The sequence below is a fragment of the Liolophura sinensis genome, chromosome 1 (genome assembly GCF_032854445.1).
Source record: "Liolophura sinensis isolate JHLJ2023 chromosome 1, CUHK_Ljap_v2, whole genome shotgun sequence".
Lineage (NCBI taxonomy): Eukaryota > Metazoa > Mollusca > Polyplacophora > Chitonida > Chitonidae > Liolophura > Liolophura sinensis.
The window spans coordinates 23,809,798-23,834,681 of record NC_088295.1 but is presented as its reverse complement, the minus strand read 5'-3'; the positions used below and the strand labels follow the sequence as shown (position 1 = coordinate 23,834,681).

Genomic DNA, 24,884 nt, shown 5'->3' with positions numbered 1-24,884 from the left:
CCCAGCCATCGCCTCAAGCATATTGTCACAGGCCTTAGTTGCGCTGACGCTGTCTCCATTCTCTTGTTTTCCCTAGACAATAATTCCCTGTGGTATTGTGGCTGGGGCTGCTCAGGGATAGGCCATCATTTATTCACCAAACAAAACATATTCATTAGAATATTAATGAAGGAGAATCGGGGACATGGGTACACTAGACATGCAAGTTCTCTGTTTTCTGCACTGAATGGTGGATGTGTTTTTAGCATCCTGGATACTAAGTTCAGATATGTCCTATTACACAAAAAGACACCATTCGCTATTAGTAAATGAGTTTTTTTTTTTTTTGGGGGGGGGGGGGAATGTGACGCTGTTTTAAGACACCTTTAAGCTAAAGTAAACGGGTTACGTTGTGTATGTCCGACTGTTGTGGGCATCATTGTCGAATACTGAGGCATAGTCAAGACACCAGACAATGCCAAATGACCAAATACGAACGGCAGTCGTGTAGTGTAATTTATACCTCACGATGAGCTCCGCCCTCATTAAGTCACAAAAATTATCATGATCTTGGCACTTCGATCGTTTTCCGGAACGGAGACCTGTTAGGCGATTTAACCGTATAGATATTTATTTATTCATAATCCTTTCATAACGGGTCTCTAAACCCAAACATTTGATCAAAGGACGCAAATGCAATAATGCATGCCTGATCTGGCCGAACCTCCCAGCACAGGGATAATGAGGAGCTAAGAGACTTGTCACGATGGTTTAATGTGTTGGTGTGACAGATGGTTTAAGAGAACAGACATGATTCTGCAGTGGCTGCACACATACTTTATACCACATCTCTAGAAAAGGAATACTTGGGAAAGTGTAAGTTCGCAAGGGCTACACGATCGTCGAGTTATCTCCCTTATTACAGTAATATGCTTACTTGTTTGCGTTTCCTTGTTCTGTGTCAAGCGAGACTCTAGATGGTGCCACAGAATATGAGTGCACATGTGACATTTGGCAGGGAAAATGAAGATCTGTGCCGACTATATTTGTCAAGAATATGGACTAATTCTCATTATTTCTTATTCTCTTGTAAGGTAATGACCGAGATTAGAAGATAACCTTCCACTTTACCACTCAAACCAAGACACACAACAAATCACACATGTATGCCTCTGTGGACACCAATGGGTTATTGTGCAGGATAATTTATGCATGTATATCAGAAATATAATAAGATCTGCCTGTTTTAGTTCATGCCATTATGGTTGAATACATTTGCAGATATCTGACGGGAGAAGCTCAAAGTGATACCTACTTTGTCGTTGTTGCAAGGTTCCAATTTTTGTTGAAATTATATCTGGTTTTATATGAAGACAATGCAAAGGATGCACTTCGGAACCGACTTTCGCATATGATAGCATGTGATGTCATAAAACGCTTATAACACAGCCTTAACACAGCTATTTTGAGTAATTGTAGACCAGTCTAATAAATTGCAATTAACATCACTGTATTATTTTTTACCTAATTCTGCTTAAGCCATGGTGCTAGGGGACGTGTAAATTGCTGCTATTTATGCATTTACATGAACAGTAAGAATGAAACCCTGACTGAGGTATATTGACAAGAGGCCGATTATACCTATGCATTCTTGGTATAAGGACTCCCCGAATTTCACACAGATGTTATTAAATTAATGAGAAATTCAAGCAATTCGATGCACAACATGCCATGAATGGTAATCGATGTATGCAGGGGAATTGAAGAAGGCTTTGTTGCCTTTGAAGTTAATATCTTTGACACTGTCGTCGCTGATCTGATTTTACTCTCTATGCTGTTAATAATTATATTAATACGTCTGTACAGGTACTATGCCTACCAAATGTTATTTGACAAGATGTCGCATTTTGCCTGTTATGTGTGACTATTCAGAAACCATCACACTTGCTCTTGTTTTAATCTCTGTGCTGCGGGCTAGTTTTTATATACTGGAAACAATTTACTTTCAAAACGTCCTGATAATGCTAGCTAAGATAACTAACTGGTATATCAACAATACTTTGTCAGATTTCTTCACCCAGACGACTTTTGGAAAGTACTAATTTCACCTTTCTAAAACGGGAATTAGGCGTTGGCATAACCCTTTTTAAACACGCTCAGTATTACATTACTTAACATTTACCACAATCCATGTATACTTGTACAGTCCAACATGGATGTTTGCCAAGTTAAGAGTACTTTATCGATTTTTCAAACTCCAATTTCGTTCAAAAGTTTCACATTTCTAAAATGAAGATAAGGTGTTGGTATAAGTTTTAAAGACGGCGTCTCGCATCTCGTATAAGGCGACTCTACTGTCTAACATCGTGTTTCTGCCGTTCCAAGAGTACCTTATCGGTCTTCTTATCGGTGTTCAACAAACACTAATCTCATCTTCTTAAATAGGAGGTTAGGTGCAAAAGACTTTGAAAAAAAAGCATCTCACATAATGGTTAGGATTTATTTATTTACTTAATTTGTGTTAGCCGCCATACTCATGAGTTTCTGAAAAATAATTTAGGTCTAATTACATTTTTATATGTTGCGCTAGTTTCTCCGGATATGGTTTAATTGTTTAATGGTTCTATTTATCTTTAAGTTGTACTATTAGAACATTTTATGTATTTATAGATTTTTTCAATGTCAGTGAAATTACAACAAATTTCATGCAAAAATCATCAAAGAATTACTAAATTCCTAGCTGGATGCAGGTATCAGGCACTGAGACCTTCCATTTATCCTCACACTCACACCTCCAACCTCAGCGCCAAATTTACGGCGAAAGAAATTATGCCAGATTACAAGAGTAGAAACTGGAAAACCTTTGGGAAATTCCTCGCAGGAAATGTTCCGTGTACGCTTGCAGATGTAAATGTAAACGGTGTAAGAAATGTCTAATCTATGTCAAGATGCAATGAGTTGTCTCCCTTCAGTCGCTTTATTTTGAAATTCTCACAAGACTTGAAAACAACTTTTGGAACTTCAACCATAAACAAAACCTGCTCTTGGCCAGTCACGTCGCAGTCGCAGTTATCTGGTAATATGCAGTGATTTCTTTCTGGGAGTCTGTATAAAATTTTCTTCTCCGTAATCTTTACTCATTCCACTGCTATTTAGAGCTGGATTCGAGCCTGTCCTCATCCATCAGAGGTACTTTGTTAGCGGGGGGAACAACCGCTCTGCGTGCGGTATTCTTGAGCGCGCCGAATACAGCAAACCAGTTGACAAAATAGATGGCCCTTCTTGTTTCGCCTGGTATGAGATATTTAGTTTAGAGCTTTGAAAATAAGATGAAATGCAAACCATGATTTTCATTCTATACCGCATCTTGTATCGAGCAAATATATTGACGGCCCTGAAACGGCCCCTGTAAAAATAGCGTTCATTTGAATATACTTGAATGCGTCGATTTTGTACCTGGTAGAATATGAATTATATATTTAAGCAGTCTAAAAGACAATAAAATACTGGGCGAGAAAAAGTGTACATTTGTTCACCTATAACCCTTTATGTCCTATTTAATTACGCTGAGTCTGATATGCACGCACGTTTTATATGCACGAGAAGCTTAGAAACGGACAGATGATTTGCCTGTGAAAACAAATGACTTCTAAGATTATGACAGACTTGGGATTTAACGTGGTAGAATATAGTTTAAGGTTTTATTCTTGTGGATACAAAAGTTATCAGGAACTAAACATACAGCCAGCATACTTCGACGGCTTAAGAGTGAAATTCTTAAACACATCAAAGAATGTATCCTCATAGATGTCAGTACAGTAATAAATCGTAGAGATCATACAGCCACGACATCATCACAGGACCCTCCATGACTTGAGACCAAATAATTATTCCAGAAGAGATTACATCTGAAGGAGACATCTGAGAGACAACCGCCAGTGCCATTGCTCTTTTGGCTATAGATTTTTCGAATTATACAAGTCCTTCTATGGCGATCTTTCGTGCCTTGGAATATAATGCGTAGAAGAATAATTACTTTGTTGGCCTGTTTTAAAAATACATTCATCTTAGATGCTTGTTTCAAGGATTAGTGAAATTCACCAAATAATGAAGGGGTAAAAAGGTAATCCGCATGTGGAGGTGATTTATGGACGCTGGAGTGTGTGCGGGTTAATAGATCAGTCTCACCTCTAAAGCATCTGCTCCCCTCTTAATATATCACTTTCAGTTTTTTTTTTATGTGGAGGTACTAGAGTTTAGATTGCACGTTAAAAAAGAAGAGAGTGTGACACACACAATCCCATCGGGTTGAGCAAATTTGCATGTGCGAAACATAGAAATTGTAACATTCCAAACAAATCGGGTAAAGAAACTATATCGACATAGGCTGTATTATCAATCGACTGCTTTAGAAACCAAAAATCTAATTCTGAGTTTCAGTTGAATGGGAACTTAATCCCCATATGAACATGTATACAAAATCTTGAAACACTGTGTAATGTGGTTTAAGATGTTTTGTGTTCAGTTTGTTATTTCAGATCCGTTGTCATGGAAACCAGATATTTGATCAAAATCGCAGTATCACTCGGAAAATATATAACCTAAATTTATTTATCAAATTTTAAATCCCAGTGTAGAACGGTATGGCATCTGTTGTCTTCACATCATTCAAAATTGCCATTTTAGTCAGTTGCCCCTGAAAAGCAGATATTTGATCGAAACAAGACCAGGTTATACAGGAACCTAGTTCACATCAATATATAACACAAACAATACATAGCACACTTAACATGAAGTAATTAATCATTATCTGTTTTGCGGTTTGACGTCTATTGCGATCACCTAATGACCAGAATAAACGATTAGCTGCGAACTTCATTGCTTACTGAAAATAAAAACATAGTAAAGGGGTTTTTTCAGTAAGGGATTCTCTTAAGCCAAACTATCTTGATAGTGGTATGCTATCATAAGAGAGCATTTTTCACTGGAGGAAGACTTGGCAATGCAGGTTACCCATTAGGTTTTACATTCCTTTCATCCCTGAATTTCTCATCATAATGCAGCTGGATTGTAGATATGTAACTGTTAGTTGGCCATTGTACTGTGATTGGAAGAAGAGGCCAGATTCCTTAAACCATATTCATATATATTAAGTACAAACATATGATAGGCCATTAACACTACACGTCTTTGCACACTAAAACATAACATGAACATACCGCCTGAACAAAGTCCAAGATTTCTACCTTTCGTCCTTCGCCGTGATAATTCGCATACAGTGTATTTGGTTTGCCTTTGCTCGTGCAACAGGAATGTTATACGCAATCAGTGCTGTTTAACTGCTATCCCGTGAGCTTTTACACAGCTTGGTACTGGACTGATTAGGCCAGAGGAATATCAATTGAGTTTTCAACTGATATTACCTCAAACTCTTGGTGTACGCCTGTATTAACCCTGCATTTCCGTAGCATTGAAATTTAAACAGACTGAGTGAGAAAATCTTAATTCTCCACAGTTGTGTTTTTTATAACTGTTGAAAGGCTTCCATGCAGACTGTTTGGCTTTAAGTCTACCTATCAACAATGTGATCTGCACTGTAGTCTACCATAATGTGTTCCCAACTAGAGGTGATCAACAACAGTTTTTTGCCCATGTCGTCCAATCGCTTTTATATCTATCACTCTTATCGGTGATGGTGTTGTGTTACCGACATTTTTTTTCCTGTAACCGAAGTCCACCTGCTCTCAGTTTATCAATAACGCCTTCGCTCCTTCGTTTAGATTTGGGTTGCCAGGCTGGTAGCATACCTCATTTTCACAATAAACGCTTTCCATGGATCATGACGACGGTTACGGCGACACATGTCATAAGCAAAGCCCAGTGTGACGTCACCCTGTCACTGAAGTTACAGCCGTCTGTGTTGCAGCTATCAAAGCAGATCTTCACGGGCTGCTTGTTCTTGTCTATGGCAGGCCTACAGTCAGCTCCAATGCTGATTGGATTACAGGACCGCGTTGTTCTTATCAGTGTCTCTACAAGTAAACAAGACAGTTTTCATTATTGAACAGTATCTTTTCACACTAGTGTATAATCTGCTGTGAAATAAATCCTGTGATTACAATATATGTAGTACTTGCAACTCGAAATGTAACATTATTGGTGGCTAGTGCTTCGCTGGTTCCACAACATTAGTTTGTAAGTTTCCTGACGAAGTGCTGTGGTGTCTTATGGCTCGGCGCAGTTTCTCAAATCATACATTTTTTTTTACAAATGTACAGGTATCCTGAAGCCTGTCCCTGTTTTGTTAATACATAAAGTATTTAAACTGTAAATTGCTCAAACTTTAACGGAATGGTTTATTTTGGTAAACTTTTGTTTTTGGCAAGTTTTTGCAAAACTTTCATGTATATTATAACCTCTAGACAATGAAAATAAATTTTTATGAAAAAAAAATGCCAGTTGTTCTAATGAAAAAGAAAATGTTCTCAAAAAAACTTTGTCCCTTATCGAGGGAATGAGACAAAAGACAGATTTATGAATACATTTCAGTTGAATGCAGGTGTGTAACATTTTGGGTACCTCGACGTAGTGTTCAGAAACACGCATAGGTAACATATTAAGCAATGGATAGAAATGAACTTCGTGAAGGTTACCCATATAATGTAGTAATTGTAACATTATAGGTAGCAAGTGCCACACGTAATGTAATAATGTCGCAAATATTTATTCCTGAGCTATCTCCTGTCACTCGGCAAGACAAACGCCTCACTCCAGCTGGTTGGCTGGTCTCAGACATTCTGTGTATATTTCATTCACAACTGGAGGGACAATGTTACCCCTGACCAGCTCCGAGGTATTATAGGGTGTCACTAACAAAGTAAGTAAACTAAAAAGCGCTGAACCATATAGAGATAAATAGCAACTGAATGTTTCCATGTAGTGAATACCTGTGGATACCCTGTAAACCGAATTGTCCAGCAGCAGTAACATGCTGACATGATGGGGTTGAACCCCAAATGTTCAAGGTCAGCCTGACTTCAAGGTAGACGTATGGATCACAACTATTTTATGTTTCGGTATAGATACCAATATCGTTATCAAGCACAATGAAACGTCGCCACTGAATAAATAACATTTGTTATGTTATCCATCTTTCATTCTAAATTCCATTGAAAGAGGTCATGTTTAGTACAATGTTTTGGTTAAGATTTATGTAAAATGCATTTTCATTTGCATGGTTGGATCAGTTTCAGCGCTCTTCAATAAATTATTTGCTTCTCAAACTTCTGTCTCGCTGTGTTGTTGTTTCAAAAAAGAAAAAGTTGTTATAAAGAAAACATTTTTAGACCTTTTCTTTTCACTTTTGTAACTATCTATATTTTTGTTTGGATGATGCTTGATACGCCCAGCATTTGTCATGATGTAATTTAGAGTCGTCTTGTCTCTTCCTTTTTGACGACCCTAGGTTTGTTAGAGGTGACAGGACAATATACTCACCGTTGACATACTTTTTCATTGTGATACAGAAGTTGTACTCTGTGTAGTTCAGGCATTTTCCGGTTTCCGTGTCCTTAATTTCACAGAAGGCACATGGAGTCGGACTGGGCGGGACAGACTCACAGTATTCATGTGTCAGACTATCACACTGGGAACACATGATAGCTTGACCTGGTCAACAAACACGCCAAATGATAGATATCAAACAAAGATTCTCAAGGATCAAGCATTATGGGTGGCTAGTGCTTCCCCTGGTTCCACAAAATCAGTTTGTAAGTTACCTGGCGAATAAAATGGATAAATCTTTTTCAAAATAACATCTCCACGAGAATTCTTCAAAATGTTAACACGTAACGAAAAGCTATATTTACTGCCGTACAAGGAAAATGGAAAATTCAACACATTCCAACAGTATTTACAAAAACTGGCAACATGGAGAAGAAAGGCATGACAAAAATGAAAATAACCAACTGGATTTGAACCTCACACTACCAGATATCATATACAATGCCTCTCTTCCGTCTCTTCCTTACGGGCCTGTAAAATCTAGACCTGAATAGAAACTGTAAACCACGATATTTCTTTAACGGTTGAATTTGGCCAAACAAGAGTAAACATGTTTTGGGCTCGCAATGACTCAAGGTACATGTGTGTGTTTGGACTTGTGTGTGTCTGTGTGTGTTTGGCCCATATTCCTGATATCACGGGTGTATGGGGAATGCCGTCGGGATTGTTGAGAATTACCCATGACTCATTGCGAACGGCTGGCATACGTGCAAATATGCAATACATACATAGTAATACACAGTTACCTACGAAAACCATGTTAATGCACAGGCTTACATTTCTAGGGTGGTGGGGTGGTAGGGCGGTGTCATTTAAACATTTCTAGCGAGAAAACTAATGATCGTAGCTCAACTCCGTTGCCAAAAAGGCGTGGCCTTGGGCTGCAATTTCATGCTTCTGACTACCACAGTTCTCGAGTTACAGGGCCATTGACATTATGTAACTGAAAAGTTTCGACCGTATCTCAAAAAGTTACAAAGGTAGGCAAACTCCGAAAGCAGATCCGGAATTAGCGTTGCCAAATACACCAGAATGCATGAAAACATTATCAAGATTAGACAGTTTTTATGACGTCATAACTTTGACCAATGGCTATCTTCCAAAGCTTTCGATGAATGAATCGAAAACTTTCTCTAACTGGGATCACTCTACAAGTACATTAAATGTAAAACGAATCCGTTCGTTCGTTTTTGAGATTTTTAAGGATTTTTATCAAAATCAAGATGGCCGCCATGTCACGTGACCAAAGTTAACCCAAAAACAGACAAAACTTACCTCGTAACCCTGTTCCTAAAATCACCAAATTTATACAACATCCAATGAAAACTTTTCCTTTTACAGGTGTTAATGCTTTCAAAAAGCTTTCAGGAAAACGGAAGAAAAATAATAAAATTCCGAACGATTTCAATATGTGTCCCAGCAAAAAGTGCTTGGCCACCTAATAAAATGTGGAAAATAAACTATTTAAAAAGACTACAAAATCTCAAAAGAGAGTTACAGAAATGGAAAATAAGAAATTTATCTTTATCAGGAAAAACTGACAGTAACTAAATCCATTGCACTATCCAAACTTATACATTCATTTACCTCCCTCCCAAACCCTCCCGATGCAATTTTCAAAGAGATCTATACCTTGGTGTGTAAGTTTATATGGAATGATGGACCTGATCGTATAAAAAGGTTCTGCAACTTACACAAAATTACGAATATGGGACGTGTGCGTACGGTAAATGTAGTCAAATTTGCACAAGCATTAAAAATTTCGTGGATGAGAAAGATACTTCCTTAAGCACAAACATGGCAAAATGTGAGCTTTAAATCCTAAGATTTTAAATACTTATTCACCGTTGGAAGTGTGCCTATGAAAAAACAAACGACACTCTTTGAAAAGTCCCTTTTGGCTAGATACCTTAAAGGCATGGGGAGAACTTTAACAAAAAATTAAAACACACATTACCATCAAATTTTGTGGATGAATACATATAGTACAATTAGCGTTTTAAATAACCAACATTCTGTATAAAAGAACGGTATGACAGTAATGTCCGGTATGTAAGAGACCTAATAAATCCAGAAAAACAGTTTTTAAAATTTACAGATTTTAAGCAGAAATATAACGTAAAGAATACATTTTTGGACCACAATGAACTATTAGCAAGCATACCTATCAAATGGTACCATGATGCAGACATGTGCAAAGATGTTCATCTTATGAGATCTTTTTCCTTTCAAATCTTGGTTAGAAGGGTTTTCTATGATATCTTAAACGCTGAGAGAATTGCAGAAGAAAAATATCAAAATTAGGAAAATGTACTCAAAATAAGAAATACAAATTGGAGTGATGTTTTTATTGCCCTTTCTACTGTTCTCCCTATAAAAAAACTGAAAGACTTGCAATATAAGCTTTTACAAAGAATAATTCCAACCAATAAATATCTTCATAAATTGGACTGTGATTACTTTAAGCAAAATAAAGAAACAATAGAGCACTTATTTTTAGAGTGCTCAACTGTTAAGCATTTTGGGGATCAATACGAAAACTGGATCAAAACTAAGAGTGGATGCAAGATAAACTAACAAAGAAAAAATATTTTTTGATGGGATAAAAGTATGCTGGATTTAAATTGTTTAACAATATTGCCAAAAAAGTATATTATGAATAGCAAAGCAAAATACGAACACATATGTTCATATAAGTACTTCATAAAGAATGTATCCGAGTACTATGACGCAGAGAAGTATATTTCAATAACTTATTGAAAAGAACGGAAATGAACCCCAGTTTAAGGACAAATGAACTGTGTTTCAGAACTAACAAGCATCACTTGCATATCTTTAATTCATGACTAAGTGATGCAATGCAGTTTTTGTATTAGAATAAACCAGACCTTAAACCTGAAATGGGAATAATTGCACCTCTTGAAACAGTAGTGTTTGACACAGATCTATTAGTCAGTTAGGGCGGATTTTGAAGAAATTCGAGAAAGCCCTTCACTTATAATGGGTTTTTCTTTCAGTTTCAAAATTTACACAAATAAATCGTTTTTCTGTGCAACTCTGTACTGTCTGTGAGTATGAGTATCATTTAAATACGTTTGCGTGTATATTATCTACAGCTACTCCATGTGTTGGTCATATGTTCAGAATTTATTAAGCTCATGTTCATGAGATGTTCAGACAAAGTTATCCTCTGTTTAGGGACGCAGGTTTATGTAGAGGATAACACTTAATCTGTAAACAAGAGGGAAACTCAGAATATATTCATAGTGTAATATAGCTAACAATAATGCTTAAATACAGTAGCAAAGTAGAGCTATTATGAAGATATGGCTTTCATTTGTCACGGGGCAGAGAGTCACGGGATGCATTGGCTGGACAGTGGGAAATAGTGTCCATGACTCCTTATCGATGATTGGGTAGAATAAGTTTAACGGAAGATGTCGTTTTTACTAACATTTACACTCCTAAAAACAACGCTTTCCTCAGATCCACGAATAGTTCTGTATTTATCTGCACCGAGTAGCACCCCAGAATCACTTTAGAGTCAGGAAAAACTGAATTGGCTCTATACCCTCGTGGTTCGTCATCCAGTTGTACGCACGCTGGTTAAAACTGGAAGAATTAATGTCACAATCGATGGTAGTAAAACGATTTTCCACCCACTTTTCCCGTACAAAGCATGCTTATGAAACGACCATCAGTAATAACCTATCGACCGCCGCTTTTGGCATCATGCCCTACCCAAATGCACTCTAAATAGTGTGGAGGATGAACACACATCGGAGACACCTGAAAATGTTTGACATGTCACACAATGTGTCAGATGCTAAACACGTTTAGCAAAAATAACGAAGTATCTGTTTCATGATGTTTATTTGCTAAACACGATTAGTGTAAACACGTAATCGTTGTTTACTGGCTATTAGTATATCTGAGCTACACACAAAGGTGACACAAAGCTAAGTACTTATCTATCTAAACATGTAGAATTACTTCACGGAAAAGTAAGCACATTATTAAGAACACACGTAACAGCTAAACGTGTATATATGAAACCTTTCATGACGCTATGATTCAGTTCAGTTGCTAACCGAACGTGTTTACTCTAAACATGTGTAGGTCTTTATACGTTTTATTTGCGCAAGCTCGCCATAGCACACGTGATCGAAGATGGCCGCCTGCTCATCTTTGGAAAAGATGATGCCGAGAAGTGTATTTGAGGTACTTGTTTGTACTGATTGTTTTTGTCTTTTCTCATAAGATTTTTTGGTTTAGTGTCTGCTGCACGATTCGCATCATTATATACGCGCGTAGTTGTTTTGGCGGGTAGTGATGTGCAAGTGATGGGTGTATTGTAGTTGTAGGTTACATCTGGCACTAATAGGAGCCTGGTTACATGAGGATTTTCTTTTCATGTGACTTTCCATTGTATTCTGCACGTGATAAATCTGTCATCTTTCACTGAAACACTAGTATGTATATATCCGTAAACTTTCGCCTGGTACTCTAACATACTACCACATGCAGATTTGCACCTTTCTCTACAACATAATCGAAACTAAAGCTTACAAGCACCCAGCACGAGTGTTACCGTGCGCCTGTGTTAGGCCGACTGCTACTTGTGCTAGCTTGGCCATTGTCACCGATAATTATGGTGACCGCTAGCGGAGTGGGTAAAAAGCCTTTGACAAACAGTTTACAGTTCTGTCCAAATTAGGAAAATTTCTGATATGTTTTAATTAGCTTCAAAATAACATCACTACCACCATATGCAGCGTTAGTTGAAGCAGCCGGTGCGTTAATCAGCATGTTTGTGTATAATGACTGGCATGTTTATGCAGTATGATGCTGAATCCTTCTCCTAAGTTTTCAGGTAGCTGTACTGTTCGAATCTGACATCTTAACATGAGAAAAGCAACGTGTGCAGAAATAATGAGCTGATATGCTAGGCAATTTGTTGTCAGTCTACAACTGTGAATAGAAGAAAGGGGATCTAGAGTTTGAAGTAGATTTTAACTGAATAAAGGTGCGCTTTCCTTGATTTGGGAAAATGCTGTCACAGAACTGAATCGAAGGAATCGAAAGCGAAATCCTAGCTAGAATGTAACAACACAGCATTGAATGTCCAATGCAGCGTGTACTGCAGCACTAGCTTACTGGAGCTTACATGTAGGCCTACAATGCGCGTGTGGATGTATGCGTGCCGGGTAGCAAAATATTGATATTTATTGTCAATTGCAATATATCGAAGATCAGGCTGTATGAAATCCATTCATGTTGTTTGTTTTCATTATAACGTACATTAATTTTGTGCCATTTCCAAGTTATATGTAACATACTGCGCATGGTAGGACCTAAATATATTATTACATGCAAGGAGTGTAAACCTGGTAAGTGGTAGTAGTGTGTATCTTTGAGGCATTCAACGGTGGGATGTATTATTTTTATTTATATGTAATATATGCATATATTGTTATATACTTATTTATTAGTTTATTTGCGCTTCCAAGGGAGTGACAGACAGATGTATGTGAAGTGTATGGTTATTATAGCTATAAAATGAATACAGATCAATAAATTTATGTACCAGTATATCTGCGAGTGTGTATGGGTAACTTTAGCCATAAGGGGATGCAAACTTAGAAAAAATCCAGTTCAAAAAATTACACCTGACTCTTCTTTGTAAACACCTTGTAAGCCAATTCAACTGTTTGAAAATAAAACAAAGTCATTAATTTGTGTTTCAGATGAGTTGAAGTGGTTGAATGCCTGGAGAAGGCAATCAGGAGAAGTCCAATAAACTTCACCCATTTATGACTGTTGTACAGGTAATACAGATAGCCATCTTATTTTGGTCTTGTACATTTGCATATCACTGTGACTGCATTTCTAGCTTGAAAAGAGTATTTTATGGTTGAAAGAGAGTAAGGTGCCAGTATTACCATGTATATTATACACAAAAATAATGCAAAATCCTCGGTATGCAAAACACAAAGTATTCATGTAAATGAATAAGGGAAATTTACTGATGTTTGAGAATTGTGTGAGATGCTGTTTGTAAGATAAGTACAGATAATGTGCACAGCTCATTATCATAATATCAAGACTTACAGTTTCAGTAGTTAATTACCTGTAAATAATGTTTTCCAGGACATTGCCTATGAGTTAAATGTTTCTGAAATTTCTCATTATAATTGCGCACTGACACACATTGAGGTTATGGTGCACAAAATTCATGTTCATGACAACATTATAATTACTACATGTAGTTGTATTAATTTAAATGTACAGGGGGCGGGGGGATAGAGTGGTTGTTTCACTCGTTGTTATCGTTGTTTCCATAATAACATGATTCTGTGTAAATGTTTATTTATTACTTTTCCATTCATGATATGTTACGGTCATTTTCTTGTTGCATTAATTATTACGCTTTTATATGAAAATAGTGACTCACAGCAAAGACAACCCCGTGATTGGACATTGGTTGGTGTAGAATCATGGTGTACTATTCAGGTAGAATGGCTGTAGAGGTCTGTTTGTTTGCTACTGTTTAATGTTTTTTTTAACATTACTTCAATGCTTTATATTGAATGGTTAAATGTTGCATACTTTCACAGACCTTCCTTAAATACTGGTGTGAATGAAGACATTTAATTTCATAGGAGAACAAGTTAAGCACATACTTGTTTAGATGATGACATGTTAAAAAAGTGGAGCCAGGTAATGTGCATAGGTATCAAACAAGTTTAGCATACCATTTGTTTGGGGGCAAACATGTTTAGGATTTCCAAATCAAAAATATTTTGTGCCCTCCACATGTTTAATGCCTCCACATTTCAACGTAAACACCTTTTCTAATATTTAGCAAACCATGTGCTTAAAAAGTGAAAGCAAGATTGTGCGGAGCTTTGTGTTCAGGCCCTAAACACATATTTTACGGTGTAACGTAAATATAATTTTGTGCGTTCTTATCCTGTCCAGTATCAAGCTGGAAGGCAAATCACACTCAGTTCAAAAGATTCTGGAAATGAGCTAACCGCTTTCAAGTTGTTGAGCATTTTTATAGGTGATGTCGAACTTGATACTAGTGTTGTAATAATGAAAATGACATAAGCAACCTTCACTTATGTCAAAAAGGCCCACCAATTCAAGTTTCAGAAACATTTTCATGAGATGTGGTTTACTGTGGGTTGCACGGTTTTCAATAATCGACCTGCTTTCAGGATGACATAACTAACGGAACATATTGAAATGATCCTGTTCTGCACACAAACACATAGTTGAATATTGGTCAACATTGTATTAAAACCGTTTTTCAAACCTCAACCAAGCAGCACGCTGTAGACGTTGTAGAAGAAAAACGATCACATTTCCATTAGCACACTAATGTATTTTAACATTGGATATTCATCTGGACGGACTGTAAATTAGCTTTACCTTATCGTTTTCTTGTGTTAGATCATTACACGATATTACATCAGGTTATAGTGGGAATTAAACTACGGAATCGAAGTGGATATAGGTCGGGTAAGGTAAATTGGAGCTGCAGCTGTCAGTATTTTGTACTATTTTTGACATGCCGTTAATGGGTAAGATTTCGTCGATCGCCATGAAATAATTCATTTATCTTTGTTGATTTTCGAGGCTTATCTGTTTTCTCCTCACATCCATGACTGTCGGAAGTCAGACAAGTCGTGCCGTTTCTATGGACCGTTTGTCGCTCATTTCCAAATGTTGATAAGATCGTTGAGTTTCCCAAGCATCCGTTGTTCTCTGTGAATACCAAACTCTGCTGTCATGTGCAGTTTATTGGATTCAAGGGCTCGGACGACCACGGCTCTTATATCTATCAGTCCAACAGTTAGTATCCGGTGAGAGTCACATCAACACATATCTCCTGTTCATGCAGGCGTTACAATCTTATTCTTTTACGTTAATTGTTTGTCAGTGTTGTCGGAGAAACAATGTCGAAATCAATACGAAGAATGGCTCGTGTGAAGCTGTACAAATCGCCACTACTTTGGTTTATGTATAATGAAGTCAGCATCGATTTCCACCAGGTTAAGTTATTAGTGTGTCATCAGAGACATAAATCAAATTGTAAGATGATAGTCTCTGTGCTAAAGAACTGCTGCCGTCCAGCTGACGTGATTTACATAGTCCATCTCTAATGATGAGTCCTGGTTAACCAACCTCGTCCCTATCTCCTGCGCACCAACACCAAACATCCGCCCATCACCCTTCATCAAAACAGCATCGAAAACTCACCACAGCCCACGACAAATGGTATTGGGCTATGTGGCAGAAAATTAGAAGACATTTTTTACCTTTGGAAAGATTATTCTCTTCTGAAACCGATGAAAAATAAAGCCCAATTTGTTTTATTTGTTTTAAAAGTCACAATTTGTTTTATTACAGAGCGGTCCCCTAATATTTTAATTACGGCTTCTTCCGTCCTGTTACGTCATCATTCGAAGTTCTTCCATGAAAAAAGTCATGAAGACTACAAAGAAATACTAAAAAGATATACATAAATTAAGTAAAAATAAGTGGTAAGGGGGCGTGAGATATTCGGTATCAATAACGCAGGAAGGAGAAAAATACTTCTACTTACCAAACGGGATAAAGACCAATACAAGGAAACTGCACAGGATGGCGGGTGGTGGGAGGTATTCAGTTATATCCGTCCATTGCTTCAGGCTTTGCAAAATGGAGTTTTTCCTCTTAATTCCACTATATGAATTCTTCATGATCGTTACCGCTTACTCCAGCTGTATAGTAAATCATCACATTTACATCAGAGTTCTACAATGGAACAACGAATCTTTCTGGCAGAATATACTCTCTATTTTCTTTTCAGCTGTTTTTAACCATTCCCATCGATTTCAGGATGTACCCTCCCTTGTACGTAATGTATGAGTTTTAAGGTATTTCACATTCCACAGAATATCTCCTTATGCTTCGTTAAAGTTCTCAGCTGTCACAACTGTAGTGTCAGACGATTTTACTCCGTTGTATGTCCACAACTCCTTGTATGACACAGGGCAGACTAGCGTCTTGTGTCCTGACCTCGATATGTGTCGAAAGGCCTTATCCTCTCCGGATTCCAACGCCGGTCTTTGTTTCTGTAAGCTGCTTTTCCTGTCGATCTCTCAAACATGGACGGCAGGCCGGCTAAGGCACACCGTTCTAGGGAAGCGATGCTCCTCCAATGCAGGCAGCCAAATTTGGCGCGAACGAAACCGTCGGTCGCGCAACGGTTACGTGCGGTTCAATTTGGCAACGCGTCTAAAAATAGAAACATCGACTTCAGCCACAGCCAGCTGCCTGTGCTGGTCACATGGAAATGTAATCATTCATATATGCCTTACAGGCTTTGAGATAATACTCAAATTATTTATTTTGACTTATCTATTCACGATCACGCAAGTAAATAAAACAAGGTTACCTTTTCATGTACATGTAGTTTAACTGCTACTCGAGCCCAAATTAGTCGAGTCTACCGTACAGATTGATGGAACCCTTACGGGACCTCACCGGCTGCGTTCTGAATTAGAGCACAGGCCTGTGACGCATAGGCCTGTGACGTCAAGGTCTCTCCCGGCCCTGTAGCGAGTATATATATATATATATATATATATATATATATATATATATATATATATATATATATATATATATATATATATATATATATATATATCACTGTGGTAAGACTCACACCACGTGCGTTGGAAACTGCGTTAATTATCAGTAATCAGGGATACCAAACTCGCTCCCCAATACCGTAATGACACTTACTGGAAGTACTTAATGTTGGACTGGGCATATTGCAAACCTATAAGCCTGTATAACGGAATTTCACGTAAAAATGTGCCACAGGAGTCAAGTACCAACCAGGCAACACACAACGTTGAAACACCGTGTGAGTGTAAAATTTCTCTTTCTTTTGTTCACCAACCTTACGGTATGAGCTGCTAGATACAGAAAAGAAAAACAAACATAACATTGAGCTGAATACTTTTATTAATGATCCAGAATGATGCCTGAAACATAAACCACGTAAACAATTAGCGTAACCGATCGGGTTGATAAACATACGTGGCGTAACCGAATAATCGGTTAGGCGAGGCGGAAAAGACGTAACCGATTTCTGGGTTTCGCCGGCAGGCCAAATTTCGCTGCCTGCAATGCATTATGGAAGCTTAGTGATGTTTGCTGTGCTCTGTGTCGAGAGAATTCCTTCCCCAACACTACTAGATAACATCGTTGTATTCGCCAAAAGCTAGCGGTTGATCGAAATTTGCGACCTGTTATAGCTTATCAATGCTGTCATTATCCTGAATCTGACATTCAATAACATCATTTTAAAAAACGCTCTAACGTGACTCTGTCGGTCTTACTACAAATGTTCACGGCCCTTCTTTGATGCCTTGCACATGGCTTCAAAGCACCCTTGTGTGCTTTTACAAGTACTTTAAATTAAAGCTTAAAGGGAAATTGCGTCCAGTGGCAATAGTGCGTCGGTGCTTCCATATTCAATATTACCATATATATTTGATTCATACTGAACATTTCTTTAATTATACAGAAAAATGAAACGGTTACATGCCTTCTGATATTGACCAATTCGGCCTCTTGGTAGAATCTATCTCCTGTTTAATAGCCTCCGGCTTTAGTCAGGAGTTTTACCAGGTACATTGGAAGGTGGGGCGCTTTTATCCCCCATAAGTAAATAAGTTTATTTTATATAATTATTTGTTTATTTGACCGACGTAGATAAAATTTCTAACACCTGCGGATAAATGCTTGAGTGAGACTGGAACACAAGTAAGTATTGCTGTTGGTCTTGATTTATCTGCGTCGGAAACCATATGCTCTTGATGTGTTCCCTGACGATAACTGCAATTTGATCGACGTTGACCTGTTGCTCTTTGTATTGCGTATATAGCAATTTCCATTCCCACATTTCATTGCAACCAAAATTATGAAAGGATTTTGTATATAGTTTGAATATTCTTTTGTACGTTTCTTTACATACGTTTCATATCTATGCATTCTGCAATTTCTATTTTTAGATAGGATATCAAAGCTAAAAGTCGCCCGCGGAACTGTCTCGAGAAAAGGCAGTGAAAGGGTATTTGCGTTTCTGATTCCTGGTATTTCAACCCGATGAATGTTTGCAAGAATGTAAAAGGACAATTGTTTTGTTCCAAGCACCTCCTACCTTATGAGAGCGAAATGATACGGCTTATTTATATATTTTTACTGGCAAAAGATAAGGCACTTTCCGTGAAAAGTATTCAGGGAGATTAATGATTTTTAAGTGATGCCCATATGGCCCAATATGAGACGGCTTGATAGATCACTCTGGGGGTAAAGTACCTTAATTATGAAAGGTTCGTCCAAATCACAAATCCCAGCAGTGTGTATTGTTTGGAGATAAATGAATACTTTGATATCTATGGATATTACAATAGAATTCGTCCACAGAAAATAGGTCCTGATAACACATCAACTGTTGAAGCTAAATGCCCAGAGGATTGTGTGTTAGCTTTACTGTTGTATAATTTATAAATATTTGCAACATTTTCATCGACACTTATTGATACTTTCAACAAAGATAAATGATAGTACATACATTCCAGAGCCCGTAAAACCCATGGGTTTCAGTTATTAAATTTGGCACACTTTTTTCCTTTGTTTTTGTCTGTGTACTGCCCCCGGTATGAAAGTATGAACAGAGCTATTCAATTTCAGGGAATGTTTCAGATCTGTAGAACGAGTTTCCGTCAGTGTTATCAGTAGGAATGAATTGCTCATCGCACATATGTTGCACAGGAAAACAACCTCTTGCTTTTATACTAAATGTGATTATTTCTTTTATCGCTTCAGTGAAATATCTTGTATGTTTAAAGGGTACAGTTTGCCGATATCTGAACTTGTTCCAATGACGAACGAAATGGTAGGGGAAATTTCCTTAAGGTTACTGAGGACGTTATTGACTCAGTGCTGGTACTGCTTTTCCCCCTTGATTCTTGAATAACTGCGTTAATCTGCAAACCGAGATCTATGAATACTTATCATCGATATGGAAGCCACAGACAGAAGCCATAGATAAGTCCAGACAAGTTAAAGATTGGCCGAGTGATAAAACTCATGTCTCTAACAGTGGTCTCAAGGGAAGCCAGCGCCGTCTAGTTGCCCATCAGTGTGCAGGAAAGAAAATGGCCACGGGTGTATTGTCTATTTTCGTCCTACTTAATGAACAGGTTTTAGTTAGCATCTTTAATCCGAGAACGTGTGACAGGTGGTCTTGATGCGGGCCTAGTAGGTAAAAGCGAATCACCAGTCTCAGAGCGGAAGGAAATTAATCCGCACTGAAAAGTGCTGGAGGGAGACATGGTAAGTGTGAACGGAGGGTCAAGAACCATTCCCTTACACGTACACAGACATGACAATACTAATGGCCGACAAACAGACTGCTCCCGCTCTAAAGGCCACTGCCCATACCTCTTTCAAAAGGAAATTGACACAAATTCATGATTCATTAACAGTGGAAATGCCAAGTTCTCTCAGATATTTTCAGGTTTTACGCAACAAATAAGACAGCATGTTCCACCACTGCGAATGAACACTTGGGGTATGTAAGTCTTAGTTTATACAGGACGGAAAAAATGAACGGATTCTAAAAACAGCAAAAATTATCAAGTTAATGGAATTTCGGCACCAGTGGTAAAACCAACGAACACCCAACTATAATGAAGGAAAAACATTCAAATATCGGCGGTATGCATTAAAAACGATTTGAACACGGAATGTCGATTATTAGCGCAGCATACTGATCCCCTGGAGAACGGCTAAATGAAAAGAAAATCATGTAGAACGCTGCCTCTCTCCAGAAAATTGTGATACCACTTGAGCACTTCATACTGGGATCATTTAATGACAATATTTTAAAGGTTTTTAATAAACAACAACAAGCTGCTAACAACGCAATTGCATTAAGATTGATCGATTCCGTTATATTATCAAGAAAATCCACTACATTATCTTTGCCAATGCACCACGGCGCTGCATTTATCAATTCCTATTATGGTCATACAATGTAGCCTTCAGTGAAACTGCCAATTGATCTTTACATATGTATTAGAAACAAGGAGTGTATTCAAATTTTAGTTGAAAGATGTCGTTGATTAGGACAACGTATATATAAGACGTGTTATATTTCTGAAGTATGCTTACAATAACACGTTGAATTTAGTTAAGGACACAGTCGATGTCAACTGCAATCATATGTTGCAATGTGACTGCAGTAATTTTAGTCACTGTTAAACCTCAAATATGCTCTAAGGACTGTATGGTTTTTACAGAGCATTAGATACTAGCAGAAGTTACTTGGGCTTCCGGACATTTACACAGCCGCTGACCATGCCCGTCTCTCTATTTGGCTTGTGCTTGGGGGCATTTTATGGACTTTATTTGCATCGTTCAAGCCTAAGAGAAGGCCAGAATTGTTCACTTGTACGATGGTGTCCAGTTTCATGAGTGAAGGGAACCGGAGAACGCTGGGTAAATCGCCTTCACAAGTTTCTAATGAGCTTTTCCACATGTGATGTATAGTTATTCGCGTCATACTGATGGATGACGAGTGTACTCAAACAACATTACGCTGCACAAACGGCCACACGATCGTCGTCGACCGTTTATTGTCACCAGTGTCCCACAAGCATTGAGAGTGAGAGAATGTACAATTTTGAACCTGGATTTTGAACACAGTGGACATGGGCCTAGGAATTGAAACGCAAGCACCTTTAATCACTTTACAACGGCCTGTTCCCATATACCCAGCTTTTGTTTAAAATAATCTGTTTATCACTGAAGGCAATATATATGAAGAAATAGAGAAAGATCCCCTGGTGAGGAGAACTTACATAGGTAATTAAATAATAAAACGCCTTCTCAACTTTCTACATTCTGTTATATTCCAAATGCAGTTCCAAACGTCATGTTGTTTTCAAGGAATATGGGTATGAATGTCCACAGAGGTCTTTATATGGGATATGTGTTACCAGTAACCAAGGAACATGTTAGGAAACATGTCAAAATATGCAGTGGTTTAGTTATATGACATAATACATGGATAAATTGTTGCTGGGAACAAGGTCGTACATGTATAAAACTGTTATGTAGCGAACACTAGAAAAATCAGTACCTGAGAGTGTCTATCCTCAGGGCGACTAGTCGCCTTTATTAGCATCGAACGGATGACTCGGCGGATAATCTTTGACATAATATTTGCATACAATGTAAAATATATACAATGAGTAATGAAAATGAACTTGTTTGACAAAATTAATCAGCATAAATTATACAAACATGTGGTACAGCATCATGTTATGAGATACGATATTAGGGCCGATGACTACTACTCAAACATGGGCTACATTTATTTATGAAGAAAGTTTCTTTTACATCTAAGGTGCCTTGATTTCCACCTAATACTTTATAAAATGGAAAGACTTTAAACGAGGGAGTCAATGACAATGCGCATGAGCGTATGTGCTTACTGACTGGAAGATGACAATATTTTTCGCTGTTGATATGTTGTCGATGCAGCGTCAATCTGGAGCGGAGATCTGAGGTCTGGCCAATATAATGTTTGCCACACCCCATGCAAACAAGTGCATATACAACATTTTTTACAGTGCACTAGATGTCAAATTTTACATTAAACAAAGAATCTTCTCTCTCAAATTGAAAGATTGATCCTACTAACATGTGTATGCATGCATCACATCTAGGTTTATTGCATTTAGAAACCGATGGAGTCACGGATTTTTTTGAAAAGTGAGCGCGAGTTAACATTTTTTTGAGGCTTGGAGCCTGTCGTTGCTATGAATGACCTTAGAATGGGCTAGAATATCTTTCATCCTGTTACTGTTTTTTAGTATTGGTAAGGTATTCACAACGATTGAGAAGATGTTGTTATTATTGGGATTATGTGTTGAAACAAATGGAATTATCTCCTCGTCAATTTTTTTCCGTGAGGGTTCCCTCAGTTCAGTCAATGAATGACTATGAGCGGTCCTAATTCCTTTGTCAATTAATTCTTCTGGATAACCTCTATGCGTAGACATGATTTAAGTTCTATTAATCTCTTACTTTGTTTCGATTTTACATTTACTATTGAACAGATTCTCCTGGCAATGGAATATGGGATATTTTTCCGAGTATGACGCCCGTGATTCGAACTAAAATGAAGATAGAGTTGTGTGTCCGTGAGTTTTCGATAAATATTTAGTTGATATAAAAGTCCCCTCTTTCAAGACAAGTATGTCTAAAAAAGGGTTTTGAGTAAGAAGTTACTTCCATTGTGAAGGATATTTGGGGATGAAGGCTATTGAGGCTGTCAAAGAGAAGATCAATCGACCCGGCATCCTTTTGCTAGAAAATAAAACAATCATCCAGGTATCTTTTCCACGGGTTTTTAAATTCTGTTGCAAAATCATGTCCAAACATGGTTTCTATATTTTGTAAAGAGATATTTCTAAATAGCCCATTCGTAATGTTGCACAAACCGGGGCCATCTTTATTCCCATTGTTGTCCCAAGAATTTGTACATAATGACAATCGCTAAAACAGAAGGAGTTATTGTTGAAGATAAATTTTATACCATCTGTTAGAAATTAATTTTTAAAGCGTTTGCCCAGTGATTCGGGATGTTGATTTAACCAATATTGTATTGATTCTATTCCTAGCTCATTCGGTATGTTGCTATATAAACTGTTCATATCAGAAGTGGCCATTTCGACATCATGGCCTACATCTTGCGGTAACCTATTTAGGAAGTCGATATCATCTCTGACGTCACTATGACACACTCCCTGTTTATTTCAGAGAGCATCAACTCTGATTCCGGATAAAGAGGGGTTTGGTGAGAATCTATTGAGTGGACAGATTTTTGGACGCATTACTATATAAAGCATTACTTTTGTCTTGTACTGATAACTACCTGTTATATAGATAAAAATCATTCATTTTCCCTTCTTAGTCGGCGTTTAATAGCCGTTACCATGGCAACATTCTCGTGTTATTCAAACTCTATGATTGCTAAACCTTGTTATGGAACTAGTTTGCGCGTTTAGGTAATCAAGTGGTACAACATTTTGCTTCTGAAGTTGGTGTTATTGATTTCGTGCTAAACGTTTGGGTTAGTCAATGGCACTGTTCTGCAGATTACCGGGATTTACAAGTCTCGCGATTAAACGTGTTCTTGCTCAGCGTTCAAAGAATCCTCTATGTCCCATTGAGATCCACTCGAGATGCCTTGGCGAAGGTCCAATCCTTCCACGAATAATACGATGTGGAATTTGTACCCGTGAATATGGTGCTGGGCTTTTCCCACATCACAATAGCCCAGGCCAAGACGGTGTGATCCGAGCGATTTTAATCAGTCCAGTGTGGTATAAATAAGAGGCTCTGTACACCGACTCGTATAAAACCGGTAGGGATTATCGAGGTTGTCAAAATGGCATCCTGTGTCACTCTGTGGAAAATTGTATTCCTATCAACAAACTTTATACACAGATTATGATAAAGCACTCAATCGATAAGTTTCCACGGGAAAAAATCTTATGCTACAGCCGGTCATATGACCTATCAGAACACGATGTGCAGGTATATGGCGATGTCCATGTGTACGATGCTGTGCAATTGTCGCCTGCTTTGTTGACGTTTTTTAATTACTTTCATTGATGTTGTATAATATGAAGATAAGTTGTTAACTCGAAAAAGACTAAGCTACCATTTAATGTTTGTATGATTTCATTCCACAATATAAAGTTTAATTAATACAAAATCAAAAAATCTATGGAAAACATTTATCTTAAGCGTCTCAGCTGTTCAGACGAATAATGTTTTTTTCTTTCGACTTTACATCTTTTATAAACAGCATGTATAGGAATGACAGCATCATGACAGAGCACGCGGATATACGATGTTGTAGACAAAGGCCAGGCACATACAGACTAACAGAGGGTAACAGTCTATACAGGTTATAAAATATCTATGCATAGTAGATCATATGATTTTATGATATGATATACTCATAAACTCGCAGGAAATTACTTTAGTTACTGACTCCTTAATTTTACGTCTGTTCACGTGATCCGAGGTGAAAAAAGGGGAATTCCTGTGGCCGACAAGCATGGCGTCTGTGACCTGGTTTATTGAGCCGGCTGAGCGCCACGCCCCCTATAGCTGCACAAGTACGGGGATACACACACAGATAACATGACATACAGAGTGTAAAGGCTGATATTCACAGTGGGTCATTTTCA

At 37.8% G+C, this 24,884-nt stretch overlaps 1 protein-coding gene across 1 annotated transcript; it reads right to left on the bottom strand.

The window, feature by feature from the left end:
* Positions 1-4,560: 4,560 nt before the first annotated feature.
* LOC135473967 (U-scoloptoxin(05)-Sa1a-like) lies at positions 4,561-16,701 on the bottom strand. Its single transcript, XM_064753940.1, has 3 exons — positions 16,157-16,701; positions 7,477-7,647; positions 4,561-6,011 (listed from the first exon to the last, which is right to left on the bottom strand). Exons 1-3 carry the CDS (start codon positions 16,290-16,292, stop codon positions 5,794-5,796), a joined length of 525 nt encoding a protein of 174 aa, XP_064610010.1. The 5' UTR covers positions 16,293-16,701; the 3' UTR covers positions 4,561-5,793.
* Between the last annotated feature and the right edge of the window lie 8,183 nt (positions 16,702-24,884).